At 40.0% G+C, this 23814-nt stretch overlaps 1 protein-coding gene across 5 annotated transcripts in view; it reads right to left on the bottom strand.

Annotated features, from left to right (window-relative positions):
• Positions 1-11214: 11214 nt before the first annotated feature.
• The window catches only part of TMEM260 (transmembrane protein 260), a 68972-nt gene continuing 56372 nt past the window's right edge, over positions 11215-23814 (bottom strand). For 4 of the 5 annotated variants that reach the window (XM_081288703.1, XM_081288705.1, XM_081288706.1 and 1 more), the window contains one exon: positions 15745-19249. In XM_081288703.1, coding sequence (XP_081144829.1) covers positions 18995-19249 — 255 coding nt within the window. In that variant the 3' untranslated portion in view covers positions 15745-18994. Of the gene's footprint in view, positions 11994-15744; positions 19250-23814 lie in introns of those variants that run through there. The other variant, XM_081288704.1, reaches the window with a different exon arrangement.

Genomic DNA, 23814 nt, shown 5'->3' with positions numbered 1-23814 from the left:
CTAAACCTTCTTGCATTGTCTCATACATGAGTTTTTTGGAGGACATCTCACATCCAAACCATAACAGGATGTGATTAGGTCATGAGGGGAGCCCTCATAAATGGGATTAGTACCCTTATAAAAGGAACACTAGAGAACTCTTTCATATCTTCTGCTATGTGAGGACACAGCAAGATGATTGTTCCACTACAGAAATCAGTATGGAAGTTCCTCAAAAGACTAGGCACAGAATCCCCATATGATCCAGCTACACCACTCCTTGGTATTTATCCTGAAGAATTCAAGTCATCATACTACAGTGTCACATGCATACCCATGTTTATAGCAGCACAATGCACAATAGCCAAACTATAGAACTAGCCTCCACGCCCATCAATGGATGAATGGATATATGGTCTACTCTACGTGGTATGTATACACAACAGAGTTTTATTCAATCATACAGAAAAGATGAAATTATGTCAATTGCGTGAAAATGGATGGAACTTCAGAGAATTATGTTAAGCAAAATAAGCCAAACTGAGAAGATCAAGGGCCATATGTTTTCTTCCATATGTGGAAGTTAGAGAGGAAAAAAGAAAAGAAAAGTGGGGGAGGGGTGGCAGGGATCTTATGAAAGTCAAAGGGAGATCAGTAGAGGAGAGGGACCAGGGTGGGGGAGGAAGAGAGGGAGAAGGGAAGTGCTGGGGAATGATATTAGCCAAATTATATTGTTATATTGTGTACATATATGAATATGCAACAACAAATCCCGTAATTATGTCCAACTATAGTGCACCAATAAAAAATGTACAAATATACTGTCAGGTATAAATAAAAATTAAAATTAAAAAAAGAAAAAAAAGAAGACAATGATGTTGATTGTCTATGAACTAGGAAGTGGGTCCTTGCTAGACAACGAGTCTGAAGTCATCTTGACCTTGGACTTCAGCCTCCAGAGAAATAAATTTCCATTTTTCGTAAGTCCCCAGACTGTGGTCCTCTGTTCTAGCAGGAGTTGGAGGAACCCCACTCCTAGTCCTGGGATGTGGTCTAATAATAGCAGTGGGGTCTCGGCGAGCACTCAGTATGGGTGTGTTGCTTACATTCCATCATGATCCCTCTCAAGCCCTGTAGAATAACTACTACTGTCCACATTTTACAGATGAAGAAGCTGAGGCTCAGAGAAATTAAATTATGTAACTGATCTAAGATCCCCAAGTGGAAAAATGAGGAAGAAGAATGGGATTACAAATCCCCTGCCTCAGAGCTCATGTTCCTAACCATGTGGCATATCCCAGCTCCTCACCCAGGGCTGGAGCTCCTGGAAGGGGTTGCCTTGAGATAAAAAAAGAGCAGGTGCTGGGCTGGGGATGTGGCTCAAGCGGTAGCGCACTCTCCTGGCATGTGTGCGGCACAGGTTAGATTCTCAGCACCACATACAAACAAAGATGTTGTGTCCGCCAATAACTAAAAAATAAATATTAAAATTCATTCTTTCTTTCTCTTTCTCTCTCTCTCTTTAAAAAAAAAAAAAAAAGAACAGGTGCTGTGAAAATCCATAAGGTTGGAGGGGACAAGGCCAAGCCTCATCTTGAAAACCAGGAAAATGTGCCACCATCTCAAGAGACCAATTGGCTTACGTCATTAAAAGGCAAAGGTGTGCCGGACCACAGACTTAGTGGGGGATGTTTGAAGGCTAGGTATGGTTCACTGATCTCCCCTAGAAACACCTTAATTTATAATAAAAATTGCACATTTTATTCTGAATGGGAAGCCTTCTGCCAATCTCCAAAGACAGGAAAAGAGAACTATCACCAAAAAAACCATACTAGTGCTTGATGGAGTATTCATAATGGAGACTTACAGAACTCTGGGGTGCTGGGAGTCCTGCTGGGTTGGCAGATGAGAGGAAGAGAGGCATGGAGCAACATTCTGAGCCATAGGCACCCTGCACTGACTTTGTCTGAGCTATGAAGGGGGCAACAGCGTAGCAATAATTTAGCAAAGAAATGGCATCAGGATGCTGAAGTCTCCTTCTCTTTTCTAATGTTTATCAAATATCACCCAGAAAACACAAGTCATGTTGAGATGTGACCCTGTGATGGGGACTGCCATTATTGCCAGCCTCTGAAGGCACCAAACGTTTCAAAGGGATCACCTAAACCTCTCTGCCAAGCTAAGTCAGATTCCTGTGGATGGTGACTACAAACACTTTGGAAAGACGAAGGAAGATGAAGTCCTCCCCACCTACTGCATCCCCAAGTGGAGACCAGGTTGAAGATGGAACTTTGGTTAGCAGGAGTGAAGGGAGCCTTGCAGATGTTAATGCTGCCCTGCGCCAACATAGGGAGGTCACTTTCAATGTCCTGGGGAGTGGTTAGGAGAGAAAACCCCAGGGCTGCCTGGGAGTGGGACCTCTGTGCCATCTCAAAGTGGACTCTTTCAGGATTGGGCTGAGACACCCAAATAGGAGAAGTGGGTGCAGGATGTTTAGCATTTGGCTGCTGTTTGAAGGCCAAATACCACCTTGAATAACACCAAGTACAAACATAAAGGAGAGGCCTCGCCCCTCCCTGCATGTTCTCTGGCTGGCCTCCTCTCATACAGTTCAAATTCCAAGTGTGGCACACAAGGCCCTTCCGTAGATGGTCACAGCCCGCCAGCCCACACTCGTTACCACAGCCTTCACTTCTGTGTATCGGCCACCAGCCTACAGCTGCTCCCTAGGGACACCACCTTCCTTCCTGTCTCCGTGCCTGGCATCTTTGCTCCTGGAGTTCTCTCTGCACTGATTAGCTTGCAGGTGCCACCTTCCCAGGAAGTCTTCCATTCCGTCTAAATCTGCCACTGCCACTGTGCCCTCCTTCGGACTCTGATGGTATCACATGCTTGGCCCCAGGGTAGTCTACGAAAGTCTGCATTGTGACTTTGTTGATCCACCGGGTTCCAGCATGAAACTGGAAACTCCCCAAGGGCCGGATGCTGCCAGATTCCCACTAAGCATCCGCAGCTCCTGATCTAGGGCCTCATCACTGAAGTCACTCAAGTTCAAGTTACCATATAGCTAAGTTTTAAAGGTGGTATAAACTCCATTGATATTTCATTATAGGAGCTAGAGGGGTTTGGGATGAATTCACGAAAGCCTGAAGAAACTTTAGGGAAGTCATGGAGTAGTTACGGCAGGGACAATAGAAGGTCCAGGAAAGAGTTTTGGGGGAGGGTGAGTAGAACACACTGACCAGAATGGACAGCACATCTTGGAGAGAGATGGGGAGGTACTGGAGAGGTTGGGTTTGAAGGCCTTGGATACCTGGCCAAGGACTCTGGGCTTCATCTCACAGGCAGTCCTTGGCAAGAGGAGAAACGTCATGATAATGGCTTTCCTCTTCCCTTCCTCCTCCTGGCCTTCAATTCCCCCACCTTGACTCTGGGCAGATGTCCTGGATAACCCTCTACGTTGCCCTTGTTACAATGTACTTGCTTCTTCACTTGTCTGAGGCCCTCATAAAACTATAACCCCCTAAAGAACCAGAGCTAGGTCATTGCGTTACCTAACACGTAGGAGATGCTTAAAAAGAGGTGAGTAAAAAGATTAGAACAGTGCACATCTGTGCTGCAGGTCACAGACAACTCGAAGCTCTGCACAGCTCTGCTCCCTGTCAAGGCACAATGGGACAGAGCTCTGCAGGAGCTCCTGGTTCACGTTCTAGTTCTCAGGTGGACTTCAGAATCTCCTTCACAGTTGTGTGAGGCTTTGTGAGGAGTCCCTCTTCATCATCTCTGCTGTCTTTCTGCTCCTGAGCACCTTCTGTCCTTTCTGCCATCTGTGGTTTCTGGAATCCTGTTTTTTTCTCTCTTTTTCTTTTTGGGGTACTGGGGATTGAACTCAGGGGCACTTAACCACTGAACCACATCTTCAGTCCTTTATTTTTTATTTTGAGACAGGGTCTTGCTAAGTTACCTAGGGCCTTGCTAAGTTGCTGAGGCTGGCCTTGAACTTGCAATCCTTCTGTCTCAGCCTCCCAAAGACGGCTTGCCCAAGAAGCAATGCTGTTCTCCATGAGTAGCCTTCCAGCTTTGGAAAGCCTCAGAGGAGTGTGCCTTATGGTCTTTGGGGTCATTTGATTTTTTGAGTTCCCAGAGATTTTTTTTAAGGCTTTTCTTTCCCTGTGCATACACAGCTTTGCCCCAGTGCCAACAATTCCTACTCTGTCTCAGCAGCGTCCTAAGGATGTGCTCGCCCTCACATCCAGGTGTCCCAGGATGGCCTCTCAAATGATGGAAGAGGCAGAAGATGCTCTGGTTTCCCTTTTGTGTTTTTTCCCTGGATGAAGGCCTTCTGATTTTTTCAGAAGCATGTTGGTTCCATCTGTTCCTGGATGCAGATCCAATTTTTCCAACTGGCCATGAACACTCTACATCCACCGCCCTCCCTTCTTTCCTCCCTCTTTCCCTCCCTTCCTTCTTTCTTTCCTTCTTTTCTTGTTTTTAGTCCCCTTGTAAGTAGGAATTGAATCTAGGGACACTTCAGCAATGAGCTGCATCCCCAGATCCTATTATTATTATTATTACTACTACTAGACAGTGTCTCACCAAATTGCTGAAGCTGGAATCAAATTTTGTGATTCTCCTTTCTCAGCCTCCCAAGCCACTGAGATTACACGTGTGCCACCATGTCCAGCTTTTATTTATGTATTTATTTAGGTACTGGGGATCGAACCCAGGGCTACTTTACCACTGAGCTACAACCTCAGTCTTGTTTGTTTGATTGTTTGAGACAGGATCTTGCTAAGTTGATGAGGCTGGCCTCAAACTTGCAATCCCCCTGCCTTAGCTTCTCGAGTCACTGGGATTACTGGCGTGCACCACCCCACATGACTTTGCTCACATCTCTGACCCAGTCCATGGACGATATATGAGAGTTTCCCTTCTCAGTTCTACTCTTCAGAGCAGGGCAGTCCCCAAGCTTTTGGGCCATTAGTGGGTGAAATGGGCTGTCTTGCTCTTCTCCATGTCCTAATTGATATATGGATGAACATGCTCTGGACATCACATAAATAGATAAAATTGTATTGAAAATAGATGAAATATTGAATTCTCATCTCCCTTTATTTTGTGCTGATCTTAGTACCTATAAACCCTTGTTGGAACAATCCTGCATTACTAATTTATCTATTTTTGATGCACATTTGTTTGGGGTCCAAAAGATACAATTTTTTGCTCTTGCATACAGTTTGTAAATATGCCTTTTCAAGACAAGTGTGTTTTCATATCCATAATTGTTTGCAGAGCATTTCATCCAATCATCTTCTAGAATGCTCTATGTATTGCAGAGGTTGGAAACTTAAAATTGTTTGTCCCAGACACCCTTGCAGTGAGGTTTCGGATGTCAGCATGGCTCAGCCTTCAGCTGCACCCCTGAGGCATGTGGAAGGCAGCAGGGGACACAACTCGTGTGCCTGTTCTCTTTGCTGGCAAGCATGGCTGGAGCCATTTGGTTTCCCTGTCCCTGCTCACCAGCTGCATAATGTTGAAAGGCAAGCGTGGATCAGCCATCTTGGTGGTATGGATTCTAGAGGGCAGTGGGTTGTAGCAGTGGCAGTAATTTCCTGACGGAGGTAACTTCCCAGGGGTGGCAGTGGTATCATGGTTCTGGTGTTGAGGCAGGAGAAGTAGCTTCCCATTTTATGAGGGAATTCCCTGACTGTAGAAGGCCACAGCTCCACTGGGACTGGGCTCTGCAGAGCTGAGTTGAGAGTCATCCTTGGAAGGCCAAACCTAGCTCCCTTCTCTTCAGCCCTCCTGGCAATTCTGTCAGCCAGTTAGTTAATGTCTCACAATACATCACTTTCTGTTTCAACTAGCTGGAATGCAATGAAATTATGATCTACAAACTATAAATGTAATGAATAATAATAATGAATAATAAAAACTGGAAAAATTTTAAAACAAGAATCAACTCTCTAAGAAGAGTGGCATGATTTAGATTTTTTTCTTGGCAGCTACAAATTTTTGGAGCCCAAGCATGGCTTTTGCCATTCAGAGGGCACATATAGCTTTCTGTGATAGTAACAGCAACAGGATTTTGAGGGGTGATTGGGAAGCAGAGCTCTGGAGGCCCTAACTTTCACATGAAACTTGCACTCATCCTAAGACCTGTGCTGATAATCCTGCAGGCTGAATTCTGCTACAACTTTTATGATGACAAGTGACCTCTCCCCATTCTCTCTCGTTCCCTTTTTCCTTCACCATCACCACCTATTTCTCCTAACTCCAACACAAACACACACATGAGTACACGGAAGTCCATTCATAAAGACATGGTATAAAATAAACAACAAACTCAAGTCTCAAAGGGAAAATGATAACAGATCAACAGTAGCACATAGCCCTGGGAGAAAGGATAATTATTTCTACATGGAGAGCATAAGAAGGAGAAAGTAATACAAATGGCAAGGAGCAAGGTGGACAATCAGAGCAGGTCTGGGAATGGATAATTCCTTATCTACTGGCTCAGGTTCTGCTTCTCTATAATTTGCTTTGTTTAAAAAGAAAAAAAAAATCTACGTATCTTTATAGACACCTATCTGCGTGGTTCTGTTTGTTAGATAACTGTCTGTACAATTCTATTTATTTTAAGATTGGGCAGAACTTGTTTATGGCAAAAAAGGGCAGCAAGAAAAGTGAGTCTCCTATCACCCAGGATGGGCGCTCCTAGTTCCCCTCCTGGGAGTGGGCTCTGTGGCAAGCTCCTTCATCTGCTCATGCCCCACGGGGCTCCTCTGACCAGAGGATCCTGCAGAGGCATCCAAAGTTTGGGGAAAAGCTCCAGAAGAAGAGGAGGAAACTATGGGGGTGTCAACAACCGGGAGCCTGGGCCCACCAGGCTGGAGCCTACGCAGGGTTTCATCAGACAGCTTGGACGAGAGAGCCTGTGGTCGCCCACCCCAGCCATTTGATACTCAGGAAAACAGGATCCCTGGCAGGAGGAGGCCTATATCTTTTTCTCTAGTATTATTGTTAGGTTTATTAGTATTATTCTTAGGTTTATTATGTTGCACCCCCCACCACCACCACCGCCGCTTCCAGGTTTCCCTGCAGCAATTACAGTGCTTATGGATGAATGTTTGTTTATATATGTCATGTTGCTGTCTCTTCAGGGACAAATATGTGCATCTGATACTGGAAACTGTGTTTGTCTTTTAAACTAAGCAGAACGGCCAAATACCCTCTCCTAGGTTGAGGAAAGTTGCCCTACTAGGAGTGTAGTCAAGAAAAATCTGTGCCAATTGTAAAGGGGTGGTAGGGGGGCAGGGGGGAGAGAGAAAGAGAGCACATACACGTACCAAATAATCCTTTGGCAATTTTGAGTGTGACACAAGATTCACTCCCTTCTTAGAAATTCTGTGCCTCATTCCTGATCATTTTAGGGTCTGCTATGTCTTTTGCTATGAGAATTAGCATCAGCAGCTTTCAAAATGACTTACCAGTTAGCCCCTCCAGAAATCTTAAGACATTATTCTTTTCTTCTCCAAATTTTCCATCTCTAAGCCTTCTAATTCTCCTTCAAATTTCCATCTGTAAAGTTAATACAATCCAATAAGAAAATAATGTGCTCTTGAGACACTGACATGCTCAGAGCCATTTTATCCTGCCCTAAAGCCTGGAAAGTTTGAATTTTCCTTAGGATAAAAAAAGTAAGAAATAATAGAATAATTCACTGTACTGTAACAATTAAATCCAGCAATTTAACATTGCACATTGGTAAATATAATACTTGCAACAACCGAAAGTCTCCCATGTATTGACAGACAAAAACAAAGTTATAAATCTAAACCTTCTATTCCTAACCACATTCCTAAACGTAAATAAGCATCCAAGCATGCTGCTACATATCTTTACAGAAGCAATTACAAACAAGTCTTATCAGTGGCTGCTAAGTCACCAACGCACACAATGCTTATCTGCTATGCCCTCTACTGGATAGAGTATACAAGGCAAGTCGCATTATTTCAAATTAATTTTTGGCATCATCACCCTGCATCTGCTTCAGGAATGCAAGGCGTGAAATTTATAGTAGCAGGTTTAATATTTCATCCAGCCAAAATCATTTTGCTACAAGGACTTACCTTCGGTGGAATATTTGGGGTTGGCTTTTTTTTTTAAGTACATTGATGGTGTCTCCCTGTCTTGCAATCCACCACCCAAACTCTCAAGCTGTCACCCAACTCGGTACATGGCAAGAATAATTTCATGCTGAGTAAAATGTGTTTAATTTCACATCTTGTAAGAATAATTACTTAGCATAATACCACTCAAAATGTATTTTTATCGGCAAATGCTAATAAGGCTACAGAAACCTGAATCATCTTTTGAAAGAATTAGGGTATTAAGGATGCTTTGCCTCCATTTCCTCTTCTCCCGTGGTGGCTGCCTGAACAAGAAACCAGGACCAGAGGAATAATTCAAGACTGGAACCTGCTCTCTGCAAGCTGGGTGCAAGTCCAGTGGCTTTGAGGGGAATTTAATGGGTACTGGCCTCTCCTGAGCCTTTCCAGGTGCTGGGAACAGAACTTCAGGCTCTGGGGAGATACTCGCTCCTCACCCAGGTCCTCCTAGATGGCTGCTGAGAGGGGGGCTCAGGCCCAGGGCTAATGTTGGTTGGCCAACTCATCTAAAAGCCAGACTAGTGACAGGCCAGTGGCCTTTGGCTCTTAGAATCTTGTCTCTTTGATCACTGGTGCACCCTAGTACTATAGACCACTGTCCTATCTATTGTTCATCTTGAGGCCTAAAGCAGTCAATAAAGAGTGACAGGGAGAAAGAAGGGAACAAGAAGTGCTTTGCTTTGATTTTTTAGAAAACCCTTTTATTATGGAGTCAAGTTAGAATTACACAATAAATTGCAAAAACAATTCAGAAAGTTTCTGCCTAGTCTTCACCCAACCTTGCCTAATTTAATATCTTACATAAAGAGCACAAAGATCAAAACCAAGAGGCTAATATTAGCATGATACTATTAACACGACACTACAGACTTTGAAGCGGGTTCCACCCACGTTTCTCTTAATCTGTTCTCAGATCTAATCCAGGATTCCACGTTGCTTTTTGTCGTCTGTCTCTTTAAGTTTTCCTAAATCTGTGACTTTTTCTCAGTTTTTTCCTTGTCTTTTATGACCTTGATATATTTGAAAAATAAAATACTTGTAAATATTTTGGTCAAATATTTCACAAGTTTCTTTATTTGGGTCTGTGAGATGTTTTCTTGGAATTAAACTTGAGATTGTACATTTTGGGAAAGAATCCTATTGAGCAGTGATTCCTCCCTGTGGTTTGTACTGCTTTCTAGCAAGAAACTAGGCAGGGTGAGTACTGAGGGTCCTCATGCAACCAGCACCCCTCTAAGAACTGAGTGGCGGCTCTAAGGGGAGGTAGGTGCCAGCCTGTGTAGGTGACACATAGCTCTTCCTGTCGCCTCCTTTCTGTTATTATGGTGGCAGAAGCAGAAGTGGGCTATTTCTTTGCCATAGACAGGGTTAGTGACTTTTGAATCTAGCACTACTGCAGAAAGATAAGGGTGGCCAAGGAAGGCAAAGGAACGGATGTTGGTGTGGGAGGGGAAGTGGTGCATTTTACACCAAAATGGTCCTGCACAGCCCTTTGTAAATTCAGCAGGGCTCCAGATAACCTAAGAACGAGATGCAGACATCTCAGTGAGTGGGCAACTTGGGGATATGTTCTGAGGGGTGGGGTAACTATTTCTCAAGCATCATTCATGATTACAAGAAAGGTTTGATTTTCTTTTTGTGTCAAGTCTAGTAAGGCATTTAATTTTTATTTTCTCCAACCTTAGTAAGGAAGCTCTGTGGGGACAGGGCCCTTATGTGTCTGCTTCTTCTCTGAATACCTAATACCCAGGTCTAGCACATTATAGAGGCTCAAAAAATGTTTATTGATTAAAATGAATAAAAAAGGAAGCAGCCTCATGAATACTCTGCTCATCCCCTCTCAGAAATATGATTGCAGTCCCCTGGATGATATTTGTTCGGTTTTTGGTTTTGGCACTGGGGAGTGAACCTAGGGGTGCTTTACTACTGAGCTACATCCCCAGTCCTTTTTATTTTGAAACAGAGTCAAAGTTGCTTAGGATCTTGCTAACTTGCTGAGGCTGGCTTCCAATTTATGATCTTCCTGCCTCAGCCTACTGAGTTGCTGGGATTACAGGTGGGTGCCACCACATCCAGCCTCCAGGATGGTTTTAAAAGCCCAGCAATGGCCCTGTGCCCAGGACTCCAATCTTCCTGAGGCTGTTTTAGAAAGAGACTGTTCTTTGGGAGGTCTCTAGGTCTCTAGCCCCAAAAGAATCTTCAATATTTGGGGGAAGGTTGAAGGAGAGCCAATGCATAAATGTCAAAATCTAAGATTGGAAAGAAGAGACAGAGAATAATAATGTTGAAGTCTTTGCCTAGATGGGCCCTGGTTCAGGGAAACCAGTAAAAGGAGGACCATCATAGTAAGGGGGTCATGTGGAATGCATTGTGAATACACGGCCATTACCTGTGTATGAGTGCAGTAAGTGGAGACATGTCTGCATTACTGATGAAATTGATTTCATTTCTTCATTGACTCAGTGCTTTTTGATTACTCTCTCATATTTGCCAGTTACCCACATAATTTAAATAACACATTGTTTATCAATATCATTGTAAAAAATTAAATTTTTTTTAAAATTTCTAGATGCACATTTAGCGAGGACATTTTTAAACATGAGTTGCAAAGGACGAGAAAACTTTGAGGATTTATTTTACTAAGAAATGCAAAGTAAATAAGAACCTTTTAAATTGACATATTAATGAAAAGAGCCAATACTGAACAATTGGTGTATACTAGAACTGTTCGAAGCACTTTATAAATATCAGTGTTTCACCCTTATAGCCCCACCATGAAGCAAGCCTATTTATCATATCCCCATTCTACAGAGAAGGGGCAAGAGTGACTGAATGTGGCTATGGGAGCCTGAAGGGGTGAGAGCAGTTGCTTGTGGAGGTACTTATTCAATCCAGGTACACTCTAATACAAAGATATGTGGAATCTCTATTTTGCCAAAATTTTAAGCAGATCACGTTTCACGTGACAGTATAACACCATTATTATGAGATCTCAGAAGATTGCTTTGATACAGAGCTCTTTATTTATTGCCTAGATTCATACCTTTACACAGTACAAATTAACTCATAGCATTCAACAGGTTTAGAGTCTTTATTTTTATTTATTTATTCATTTTTTCAGTACTGGGCTTTCTACCACTGAGCTACATCCTCAGCCCTTTTTATTCTTTATTTTGAAATGGTATTGCTAAGTTGCTAAGGCTGACCTCAAACTTGTGATCCTCCTGCCTAAACTTCCTGAGTTGCTGGGATTACAGGTGAGTACCACCACACCTGGCTGGTTGAAGCTCTTTAAATCAACTATTTATGTGTTCAACAGGGAACATGTAAAGAAGTCCTCTTACATGCTAACTATTAAATGCTAACACAGTGAAGTAGCCATCTGTATATTTTTACCAAATGTGCAAAAGGCCTAGTTTGGGTGGGGAGAGGTGTTTGTTTCAATGAGACACCAAATTTTCTTGCCTCACAAAGATAGTAAATGAAACAAAATAAAATAGGTCATTTCAAACAACTAAAGCAATTCAATGGATGACAAATGTCACTAAGATTGTTATCATAGTGATTATTATTACTAGTATTATATCTTTTTAGAAATCATACATAGGACTCAAGAGGCGAACTGGGAAGGAATTATTATTACCTACACACAGAATTGGTTCATAATTAGGAAACCAAACACTTAGGTCTTCAAAGAGATCTCTGCCACTGGATCCTTTGTGTTTTAAATAAAGTAGCTAAACCGAATGGAACAGTGGTGAGCACCAACTTGAGGCGTTCTAATCTTCTGGAGGGCAGAAATTTCCAACTCAAAAACATTCCAATGGAGTGGCACATGTTCTTCTGCAAAACAGAAATAGGACTGTGTTTTGAACTGGATTAGGAAGGGAAAGAAATAACATAAACTGGCATAACCTTTCTCAGAAGGAGCTTCCAACAGCTGATTCAGCTGGAATGTGCTTAGGTTAATAAGTTCCTGGATTTCAAAGTGACTGTTTTCTTATCACACTGACGTCCTTTAATTTGAGTATATACTCCTAAATCCAGAATGGGAGTGGAAATTCTCAGTCAAAAGCCAGGGGAACAATTGGCCCTATCTAAAAAGGAAAGGGGAAAAAATTCTATTCTGGAAGATTGGAAGAGGGGGAGAAAGAAGTTCAGCATATAACATTTTAAACAACCTCCTGTGACACGAGTTCTTGTTGTTACACACCATTTACCTCTAGAAAAGTTTATCATAATTTAAAAGTGGCTGGATTATTTGAGGACTTCAGTGTTCCACAGAGTTGATGATGGGATGCTGCTGGTTTCATCAAACTGTGATGGACATGGGAAAGCACACCAGGCTAACCCTAGAAGCTCAAATACTAGTTCCAGTTCCACCACTACCTTGGTGTATAACATAAGCCACTTATTTACTATAGCTTTCATTTTCATTTATTAAATTAGATTAGTTGTGATAGCTAATACTAGATGATCTCTTACTAACTCCTTTGAAATTGTTTTCCTAAGCCAATGGCTTTCAAATTTATTTTTATTTATTTATTTTTTTCTTTTTTAAAAAATATGTTTTAGTTGTAGTTGGACACAATATCTTTATTTTTATTTATTTATTTTTATGTGGTGCTGAGGATCGAACCCAGGGCCTTGCACATGCTAGGCAAGCGCTCTACCGCTGAGCCACAATCCAATCCCTCAAATTTATTTTTTACTGTGTCCCAAAATGAGTACATTGTGATTCAGTACATACACTTTAAATGTATATGTAAAGTTACATACATACACACACATATATAGCATATTTGCTGTAAATACATGTGCATACACCTACATGAAATGAAACAGTATCATGAAATGATGCTTAACCCTTGTTTTAGCTCAGATGCTTTATAATATTTTAAATTCTGTTTCATTAAGAAAAAGCTGGTCAGGTCAGGTACCACCACTTGACCAGGTACTGGAGTGGTTAGTAGCCTGTAATCCCAGCTACTTGAAAGGATATGAAGCAGAAGGATCGCAAATTGAAGGCCAGCCTCAGCAACTTAGTGAGGCCCTTAGCAATTTAGTGTCTCAAAATTAAAAACCAAAGGGCTAGGGTGTGGCTCAATGGTATAGTGCCCTTGGGTTCAATCCCATGTACAAGAAGAAGTGGCAGGGAGGGAAAGTTGGTCAATTCTTGTTAAATGAACTTTGTGACCCACAGTTTGACATTCACTCCAGTGGGCACAATTCTGCATAATTAGGAACTGCCTCCTGGTGAACACAGGTAAATGCATATGTTAATGGTGACGATTTTGATCATTGGAAGAATAATAGCTGTATAAATACCAGTCCATTAATTGAATAAACACCCTATAAATGTGGCAAAACAATATGACATATTTAATAAATATGATGCTAAATACAAGTACTCTCCAGTGAACTGACCTATTTTATGCTCTGCACAATTGAACTTCAGCTTTTCATTATTCTGTAAGCAAACTTTTTTTTTTTTAATTCCTTTTACCTGCTTGTCTGGCTTTTAACTCTTTACTCAAAGTACTCTTAGTTTTTTGATGAATTGATCACTTCTGCTTTTAAACAATTCCTTTGAAATTTTCTGTAGTTTTTGCTAGAATAATTGAAAAGAGTCCTTAATTTATTTACATTTATGTTTAAAAGTACTACTAATAACACAATTATATTTGCCTTTCACTTTTAAAACCTATTTGAGGGAAGACACTATAAGAAGATTCTAGTCCTTGTATTTTTTAGCCTCTTCTCAAAATCCTCCATGTGTACACTATTGCAGTTCGGGGTTCAAGTCTTAGTATACCAGGGTTTCCCAGGGAATTCCTTACACCTACATGATGTTCATGGTCCTGGGATAATGGGTGATTCAACCAAGAATGAGGCCTGGTGTCTCATTCCCCCAGCACTGTGTGCATTTTGGTTTTAAGCATATATACTTTTTGCATATAAGAAATAACCACAGGGGCTGGGGATGTGGCTCAAGCGGTAGCACGATCTCTCTCTCTCTCTCTCTCTCTCTCTCTCTCTCTCTCTCTCTCTCTCTCCCCCCCTCTCTCACTCTCTTTAAAAAAAAAAAAAAAGAAATAACCACAAGTATTAAGGATATTTCCAATGGTTCAACTATGTAAGGGACTATTTCAGAGAAATCTCAAATATCTTTATATCTTTTTTAAAAGGTTACATTACAAAACAACCCCCTTTCAGTTAACACTTCTAAATAGAAGATGATTATGGTGGTTTTCTTTTAACAGCAGGACATAATTCACAATCTCTATTTATTAGTTTATAACATGTAACTTATAATGAACTTAATATATAAGATTTATTTCTTTTCCATCTATTGTACTTTTTCTTCTACTAATACAACTTACACCAGCAATTAATTAATTAATTAATTAATACTGGGGTTTGAATCCAGGGGCACTCTGCTACTGAGCTACATTCCCAGCCCTTGTTCTTTAATTTTGATAGGGTCTCACTAAGTTGCCAGGATAGCCTTGAACTTGGGATGCTCCTGCCTCAGCCTTCAACTAGCTGGGTTTACAGGCATGTGCCACCCCACCTGACTTACAGTAGACATAACAAATTCCAAATAATTAAGGTTATGAAAACTCCTAACTTTGGCTTGTTTTTCTCTATTTTTTATTGCACCTTAATTTAACAACATTATTGTCACATTTTGCAACTAGGTATAAAATGTCTTGAGATTATTTGGTTGCTCTGTGAAGTTGGATCACTGGGATAGGAGTATTGGCCCAATTATTTGCATTTGTGTACTTGACTTTTATCTTAAAACTTCTCAACCTCATCAACTCAACTTTTAAAAAATCATCATAATATCTATATGACAAAAAAAATAACTTTTGCCCATAAAACTTTGAATCTTCAAAAAAGAGCCAAAGAACTATACTTACAGGCCAATAATTGCTGGTTTCACATTTAGAGTTTTGGAACCTCCATCTGCTTTGCAACCATTGCTACCCACCCCCAATATAACACCAACTAATTTTTCCAGTGCATAACAATTTCTACCAAATATATGTTACATTGTTGAAGAGCTACCAGATTTCTTATTTTCTGAAGAGGGGGAAAAAAACTTTCAAGATATATTTCTGTTAGTTTACTTTCCATATCCAGGTGAGCATACTGTGCTATTCCTGGGGCTTTTAAAAATATCATCCATGCTGATCCAAATCAAACAGACCTTTAGAAGGTACTGACAACAACGTCTTCATTGAACATGATCACTGCTAAGCTTTAGCTCCTTGTTTGCTCTGTAATACTGTGCCAAGATCTTGGCCTTTAGATGTTCCCAAAATCCCTGGAAACATCATTTGTTTGTGAGTATAAGCTTTAAAATGGTTTTGCATCCACAACAAAATTTGAGGACAAAGTAGTAGTGTGAATCTCTTACTGGGCTGAACTGTCTTCTAAATTTCCCTAACCATAGGTGTTGGAGCCAGTTAGAACAGAATTTTAAGTAGCAACTTATGTTGGTGTATTTATAAAATATACCAAAAGTAAAAGAGAGTAAAAGGACTTGATGTAAAATGATTCATTTTTAATAATCTTTATTAAAATTTCTGATTATTAAAAGCATTAAATTATTAACTTCTGAAGGATATTGATGAGAATTATGATGAAAGACTCACAATGTTTAACATTTAAAACATGAATTAAAACATCTATTCTTTATATCCTAGCCTGATGACTTCAAGTTATTAGCAGGGTATCCTAACAATAACTTTTAACACTCAAAATAGGCTTTAATATGATAAAGGCTAAACATCATGGTTACATCATTGGAAAACACTAAGAATATGGGCAGAAATAACACTTCAAAATTTCTATTGTAAGTTTTTAAAATAGTACACTAGCAATCAATTTCCTTCTATTTTAGCTGCATTTTGACTAATAGAAGAAAGGTATTTTAAAAAAGTGGATTCTTTTGAAAAAACAAAGAAAAAAGGAAAGTGAACAAGAACCATGCATACTCCCACCAGAGGGAACAGGAAAGGATGGGGAGTCGAACACACTTGGTAGGTTGTTAGGCAGCACGGAAGCCACAATGTCCTTCTCTCCACTTGCCCTCTGGTGTGTGACAGCCTTGGTGCCAGGCAGAAGAGCACTGCAGCATGTGGAGAGGCAGACAGTTTTGCTGGCTCCCACTTGCTCTTCAGGCCAAAGTCCAGGCAGAAGTTGGCCTTGTGGGGTTCCTGTCATCCTGCCAACCCACAGCACTCCTGGGACACTTCTAGAGAATGCCGGCCAAATCCTGCATGAGAAGCCATCTCCTTCACATCCTCTTCAATATGGGGCGGGGGTTATACTAAAAGAAACCCATTCTACCAGATTTTATGGTGTTGTGCACTACTCAAGGAAAGTTAAGAAAAAAAAAAAAGCCACTTGTTCAGACTCACACAATAGACAGGAAAGAATTCTTCAGTGTAGTTGATCTGGAAATAAAGTCCAACATCTCTAGACCTCAGCTCAGTTTACATTTTTTACATTTACCAATGGTTTTTAGAGTTTTAAATAATCATGATTCTATCTACTTTGGGCCATATATTATTGCTTTCTCAAAGCAAAAGTGGTCCAAAGCTCCTGCTCCACAAATACAGAATAATCTGTGTATGATTCAACAATTAATGAAACATATTAGTACAGAGTTACATATATATGTATTATCAAAAATATGTCTTCACTGCTACTCTCAAGGTTATTTATAGAATATAACTTATAATAAGGTTTCTCCAACATGATCTATTGGTAGCTGCTCAGATGAACATTCATACTTATGTGAAGATGCTCAGAAGCAAATAGTCACTGCACTAGGCATGCAGTCCCTTTTCTGAACCAAAAAAGACAATGCATTTTTTTATACTTTTCCCCCTTAAAATTGAAAATCATAATCTTATATAATTTCTTTCAGGTGGATAAACTTACACAATTTATCAGTGCTTCCCTAAATTTTTACACCACACTGAACTCCAACAGGTTTTTGTTTTAAGGTAAACCAGGTTTTTGGCTCTTCCCTGTGGAGAAGTTACTTTCAAGTCAGTGAAAGTTCTTGGCCCATGATTAAAAGTCTTTGCCAATTAGTACTCAACAACTTCAATTCATTTTTTTCTGGTTCAAGATGAGTAGGAGCCTAATAAGGCTGTGATAAAAGGGCAAAAGGCACTGAGAGCCAAAAGAGGATTAATGAGCTCCTCCATTTATTTGTCTTCCTAACAGCTGAACTGTTACAACTATTGACACTCTTCAAAAGGTTCCGCTCTGAACCCTGTCCAGGCACTGCAGGCTCCAATGGACATCTTCAAATCCAGAGAATGGCGGGGCAAGAGCTTCCCCTGTGTGATGCCAAAACCAACAAAGCCCCATGGATCAGGTAATGAAACTTCAGCTTTTCCCCCTTTGAGATTTATTTACTGGCAGCTGACAAGGGGCAAATTCAGCTCGAATTGTGCAGTCAAGGCCCTGTCAAGCTTTTAGAGGCACCCTTGTCTTGAAGCACCTTCATGACTGGCATTTCGCTCAAAAGCCCTCGGCACTGGTCCTTAACAGCTTATGACATCACAAAGGACACTCCAGACAGATGCCTACATGGCATCCTGCAGCATTTTAAAAGAGAATTAGTGGTTTTAATTATGGTCGTAGTATGAAAGGGAACCATGCAAGCTCCACAGGAGACCTTTGATCAGACCCTTTTGCTAGTACAATGCCACGGAACTGTGACTATTCCTGGTAAGGGGCCTTTTCTTGCTGAATGACTCACCAGTGATCTTTGAATGCAGACAAGCTTCTAGCCCTCCCTCTTCATTAGTGAGCATTTCTATACAGGGGCCTATATAGTGCTTGGAGTCTAGGAGCTCTACAATTGGGGGGAAAAGAATCCCTACAGATTCTGGCCTCTACTTAGGAAGTGCTGAAGGACTCTGAGTGACTTTATTCATTAAAACAGGTTGCTATTAATTAACTGTCATAATAAAATAAAGAACTATTATTTGCATTTCTTACTCTGTGCTCTTTAATAATATGTATAAAAGATGCTTGTAACAGAAATGAATTTATTGAACTTTCCCATCCCCCTAAACCAATCCCTAACCTTTTTATTCCCCCCTGCATTGGGCAGCAGGAACCCCTAATTATTGGGCCTATATCTGTAAGTACAAATAGAAGTAAAACATAAATATAAAATTAATTATGTAAATGTAAAATCCTTTTTACTTGCCATTTGGTTTCTGTAACTGAAATAAGCAAACACTAAATTAGCTCAAATTCGTGATTTCAGAAAACTATTGTCTTATAACAATAAAACTCAAAGGTTTCTCAAAATATCACCTACTTGCTGTGTAGCTTGAAGTATGATTACACAACAACAATAGTTACTTAAAGAAAAAGGAATTGTAATTTAGAGCATAGAGAGATCCATTCCTTTAAAAAACTATTTCATTTTCAGAAAACAGAAAATGTCTTTGGTCTGGTATGAATAGACAAACATGGCCCTATGAAAGTAGTTCATTATCTTCTAGAATTTCACTGAATCAAGTACAGTTGTTTGGTATAAGGTTGTTGAAGATTTTTGAAAAAAATTTTCAAAAGCTTCTCATGGATATGCTAATTTGGTAACATGGGATAAATATAATTTTGCATAAATAGCACACATCTCAATCACTAAACATTCATTAAGCAATATTGTTGTACCATATTACTTGGATCTGAAAAATCACTAAGTTTTCCATTTCTTATGCAGTTTTCTTGAAGGAAAACTTTTGGACTTCAGAATTTTGGAAGTTGAAAGTTGAGCAGGTTTTTCCCATTTTGCTGTATCACACATTTTTCATATTTCTCAGACCTTGCAGTTCTTTTCTTAAGTGCTTGAGAGCAACTAAAATATCAGCTAGCTGGGGATCATTCTGTGCTTTCTGAGTATATAGACGGAAATGTCTGATGGTTTCAGACAACAGGACTTCAGCGTCTGTATCTCTCTCCTGAAGACGAAGCATCCGCTCACAAGCGAGGGCGTAGTTCTTGTGCCAATTCACTGGGTGTTCCTTTTGTAAATAGACAATCTCCTTATAAAGCTGGAAAATGGAAAAATGTTGGTATTCCATTGTTATTCCTTGACTTTTTTTCCCCCCCAAACCATAAAACATAAAGGAATTAAGAAAAAAAAAAAATCCAAGCAGCCTACAGTAAAATCAAATTGTTGCTAGGCCATGCAGAAAATGCAACGATGTTACTGTAATTATAACAGTAGCGGGAGGCAAATATGCTTCATCTAAAACTGCTTCTGGGGTTTTTGGATGTTGCAGAAGGAACCGAGACACACTGTGTCAGGACAAAATGCTCTTCCTCCAGAAAGATTTCTGGGAAAGGGATTTAGGTCTAAATTGTGGCAAGCTATTTACTCAACAGGCAGAGAAGTTGAAACTCTAAATTTAGCTGTTAGAGGGGGAAAAAAATGACAACTTTCTTTAGAAGACTGTGTGGAAAAAGAACTTGAAGGAATTTAAATTCTGTCCCATATTATTTAAAAGAATTTCTCTCTGCATTGAACACAACAGTAATAATAGCAATAACAAAACAATCCAAACAATTCTATCATCAGGTAGGTTAAGCATAACAGAATTTAAGAGATATCCTTAAAGCAAGATAGCAAAAATTTTCAGTTATCCTATAGCTAATATTTTTGATAGTTAAAATTTGCCCACAAAAATTTCAAATTTTGATTTTCCAACATCAGAGACAGTATCAACTGAATATAGTTAGAATTTTCAATATTGAGTTTTCCAGAGGAAACACATTAAAATTTAATAAATAAATAAGAAGGTAATACAACTCTGCTAAATGTAGTGTTATGCTTGCTTCTTTGGGAATTTCACAGCCTTCCTGGGGACTGTCAAGTTACAGCTGGATTCCCAGGAGATTCTCTGAGCACAGAATAGCAATAACGCTTTCTATGGGACAAGTGCTCTTTGAATTAGAATTGCATTCAAAACATCATTTTGCCGAAACAGACCAATTGTATTATTTATTTCTCAAACTCCTACTCCAGAGAAGACAAATCCATACCTATTTCAAAACAGCATCCTTGTTAAAAATCCATGTTTGATATGTCATTTTGATACTTAATAAACCTTCCATCTTCAAGTTGCCTTTTACAGCAACTTCCCCCTCAGTTCCCTTATTTTTATAAAATAGGAAGTGGGGGTGGGGGTGTAGTTCAGTGATAGAGCACTTGCCTAGCATGGGTTCAATCCCCCACAACACAATGAAGTAGGAAAGAGTCCCCACATGCTTTAATATATATCAACGCTATAAAGTCTGCCTCCTACTTTTTTTTTAAATTGAAATCTCTTTTTTTTAAAGAGAGAGAGAGAGAGAGAGAGAGAGAGAGAGAGAGAGAGAGAGAGAGAATTTTAATATTTATTTTTTTTAGTTTTCGGCAGACACAACATCTTTGTTTGTATGTGGTGCTGAGGATCAAACCCGGGCCGCACGCATGCCAGGCGAGCGCGCTACCGCTTGAGCCACATCCCCAGCCCTCCTACATTTTTATTCCTTTGGTAAAACATTCAATTCTTCTCTGCCCTTTCTCATAATCTCCTTTTCTCTTTCAGTTGCTTCTTCTGAGCTTCCCTCTGAGGAATGTATATAAAGTGTATAGCATGCTGCTCACATCAAGTAGGTGCTCAGGAACTATTTTCAAAAACCTATTGAGATTTTGGAGTCCAAAAGAGAGACAGTACTTCAAGAAGCCTTAATTTCCTGAATTGCTCAAGAGAATCAGAGGCTCAAGTGACCTACCTCCTATATAGTCTTTAGGTATTGAAGAACCTACATTATGACTGATGCATCTTTAATTTGATTTGGATGATCTAGTAAGTCACAAATGTCAAGTCTTAAAAGCCAATCATGTTTCATGATGTGGAATTGGAATTATATTTCCTTTTCTGAGTGTGCTACTATGACATTGTTTTAATAGACTTGTCCTATTAATTGGAAACATTTTCAACTTAACCAATTTGTTCCTGAGGAGCTGGCTATTCCATGCTTCTCTACCATCCCTGAACTTAATATTCTGTTTAAACTACTGAGCTAGACGATGTAAATGACAACAAAAATATCCTTTACACCTAACAATATTTTAGAAAAACCAGTAATAGGGGTGGGTTTGTGTTGATCCACCAAATAATTGCCCTCAATTGTCTTGTAAGAATCATCACACATCTGTAGTCACAGGAGATACCCATAGTCTGTGTTCACTGAAAAAAAAGCTTATTGTCCAAATGAGCTTTAGGTGGTCTAGCAACTGACCACGGAAGAGATCACTGATAAGAAAATAAAAATAAAATATTAATAATTCTCAGTTTTCTCCCTAGTAAATACTGCTTTTTTTTTTTTTTTTTTTTTTGGTATCAGGAATTAACCACTGAGTCACATCCCCAGCCCATTTTAGTTTTTATTTTGAGACAGGTTCCTGCTAAGTTGCTTAGGGCCTCACTAAGTTGCTGAGGCTGGCCTCTAACGTGTGATACTTCTGCCTCAACCTTCAGAGTCACTGGGATTATAGGCCTGTGCTACAACACCTAGCTCTCCCAAATAAATACTGTTTATTTTTCATAGTGTTACAGGGTATGAGAGATGAGCAGAATATGATACATTCAAAGGTACAAGAGCTGATCTTATTTTTGTATGTGTGTGGTATTGGGGATTGAACCTAGGGGTACTTAACCACTAAGCTATATCCCCAGTCCTATTTTCTCTCTCTCTCTCTCTTTTTTGAGGTAGCATCTCATTAAGTTGCTGAAGCTGGACTCAAAGTTGCAATTTCCTGCCTCAGCTTCACAAATTGTGGGATTTAAGTGTGTGTCATCACACCTGGTTAAGAGCTAATCTTTTGAAGTTTAAAGCCTATATTTTTCAAAAACTTTCTTTAGATTTTGACAGACCTTTATTTTATTCATTTATTTATATGCAGTGCTGAGAATCGAACCCAGTGCCTCACACATGCTAGGCAAGTGCTTTACCACTGAGCCACAACTGCAGCCCCCAAAAGCCCATAATTTGTTAAAGGAAAAAATCAAAGCCTGGGAAGGTTAACTGACTCACAGTTAACAATTAATGGCAGGGAGGATGGAGAACCTAGACCTCCCATCTACCAGACGGAATTCCAGTGTGCCACCCCCTATAACCAACTCCCTTCCTGTCCTCCAGGGGGATTCCCTGGAGGATCCTGCCTTTGCTCCCTGGGTGTCTTCCTTTATGGACTGCTCTCCCCTCCTCTCTCACTTCCTTGCCCCACCATCTTTCTTGGCAGCTCTTTCTGATATTTCAAGGACATCTAGTGGCATCTCTTCTGGAAGGCTCTCTTCTTTCTTCCCAGCTCGGGCTCTCTGTTCCCACAGAACCTCGGCAGGCCTCTCACAGCACTTACAAGAGTGAACTGTGACTGAGGACTTGATCATCTGTCTCCCTCTTCAGCCTGCTACTTTTTTGATAATTGGAACAAGGTCAATTATCTCCAACATAGTATGTGGTATGGAGTTGGTGCTCAATAAATGCTTTGTGAGTGAAGGAATACATGAATAAACAATGAACCAATAATGAGAATTTAGTAGTGAAATTAGTCATACTTATTGGATGCCATGTTATTTTTGACTCAGCACAAGCAAATGCCCTGGCTAAGAAGATCCATGGCAGTCTAGAGAGAGAGTGGAAAAATCTCATTGCTCAAACACATAGGTCCTGAGCTCTGTCTTTCATAGGTCCTTGCCAGGATATTTGTTTCTTATATAAGACTCCAAGACTAAATCTGAAGGTGTTGAAAGAGCCCACTGCTATAAATAACAGAAAAGCAGAAACTTGTTAAAAGAGTGCCATAGCAAGCCTCCTTTCTGTGTTCCATTTCCCAGCAGAGAAGGACAATTTGTGCAGAAGCCTCAGTGTACCTTGGGAAGGTCCATTCAGCTTCCTGTGGCCAGTTAGAAGACAGGGCCTCTCTCTGTGACCTTTTACCTTTACTCTTAAAATCTCAACCAGCCATGGCTATATCATTTTTTAAATAGCATATATTGATTATACAGGACAATGGGTTTGATTGTGTCATATTCACATGCATATTACATACTTTGGTCATTTCTATTCCCCACTACCCCTCTTATCTTTCCTTCCCTCCTTTCAAGTTCCTCCTCTTCTCTAATCATCTCCCTTCTACTTTCAAGTCCTCTTTAAAACATGTGAAACTTGTCTTTCTGAGCATGGCTTATTTTGCTTAACATGATGATCTTCAGTTCTATACATTTTCCTAAAAATGATATGATTTTATTCTTCATGGCTGAATGAAATTCCATTGTGTATATATACCACATTTTCTTTATCCATTAATCTGTTGACAGGCACCTAGGCTGTTTCCTTAATTTGGCTGTGGCAAATTGTTCTGCAATAAACATGGGTATGCAGTATCTCTATAGTATGCTGACTTTAATTCCTTTGAGTATATACCAAGAAGCGGTATATCTCAATCATACAATAGTTCCATTTTTAGTTTTTTGAGGAATCTCCATACTGATTTCCATAGTGGTTATATTAATTTACTTTCCCACCAACATTGTATAAGGGCTTCTTTTTCCCCCTATATCCTTAC

Source organism: Spermophilus citellus (genome assembly GCF_964194105.1).
Source record: "Spermophilus citellus genome assembly, chromosome: 4".
In the NCBI taxonomy this organism is placed as follows: Eukaryota; Metazoa; Chordata; class Mammalia; order Rodentia; family Sciuridae; genus Spermophilus; species Spermophilus citellus.
Note: the sequence above shows the minus strand (reverse complement) of the source record. Positions and strands in the feature narration are given on the sequence as shown.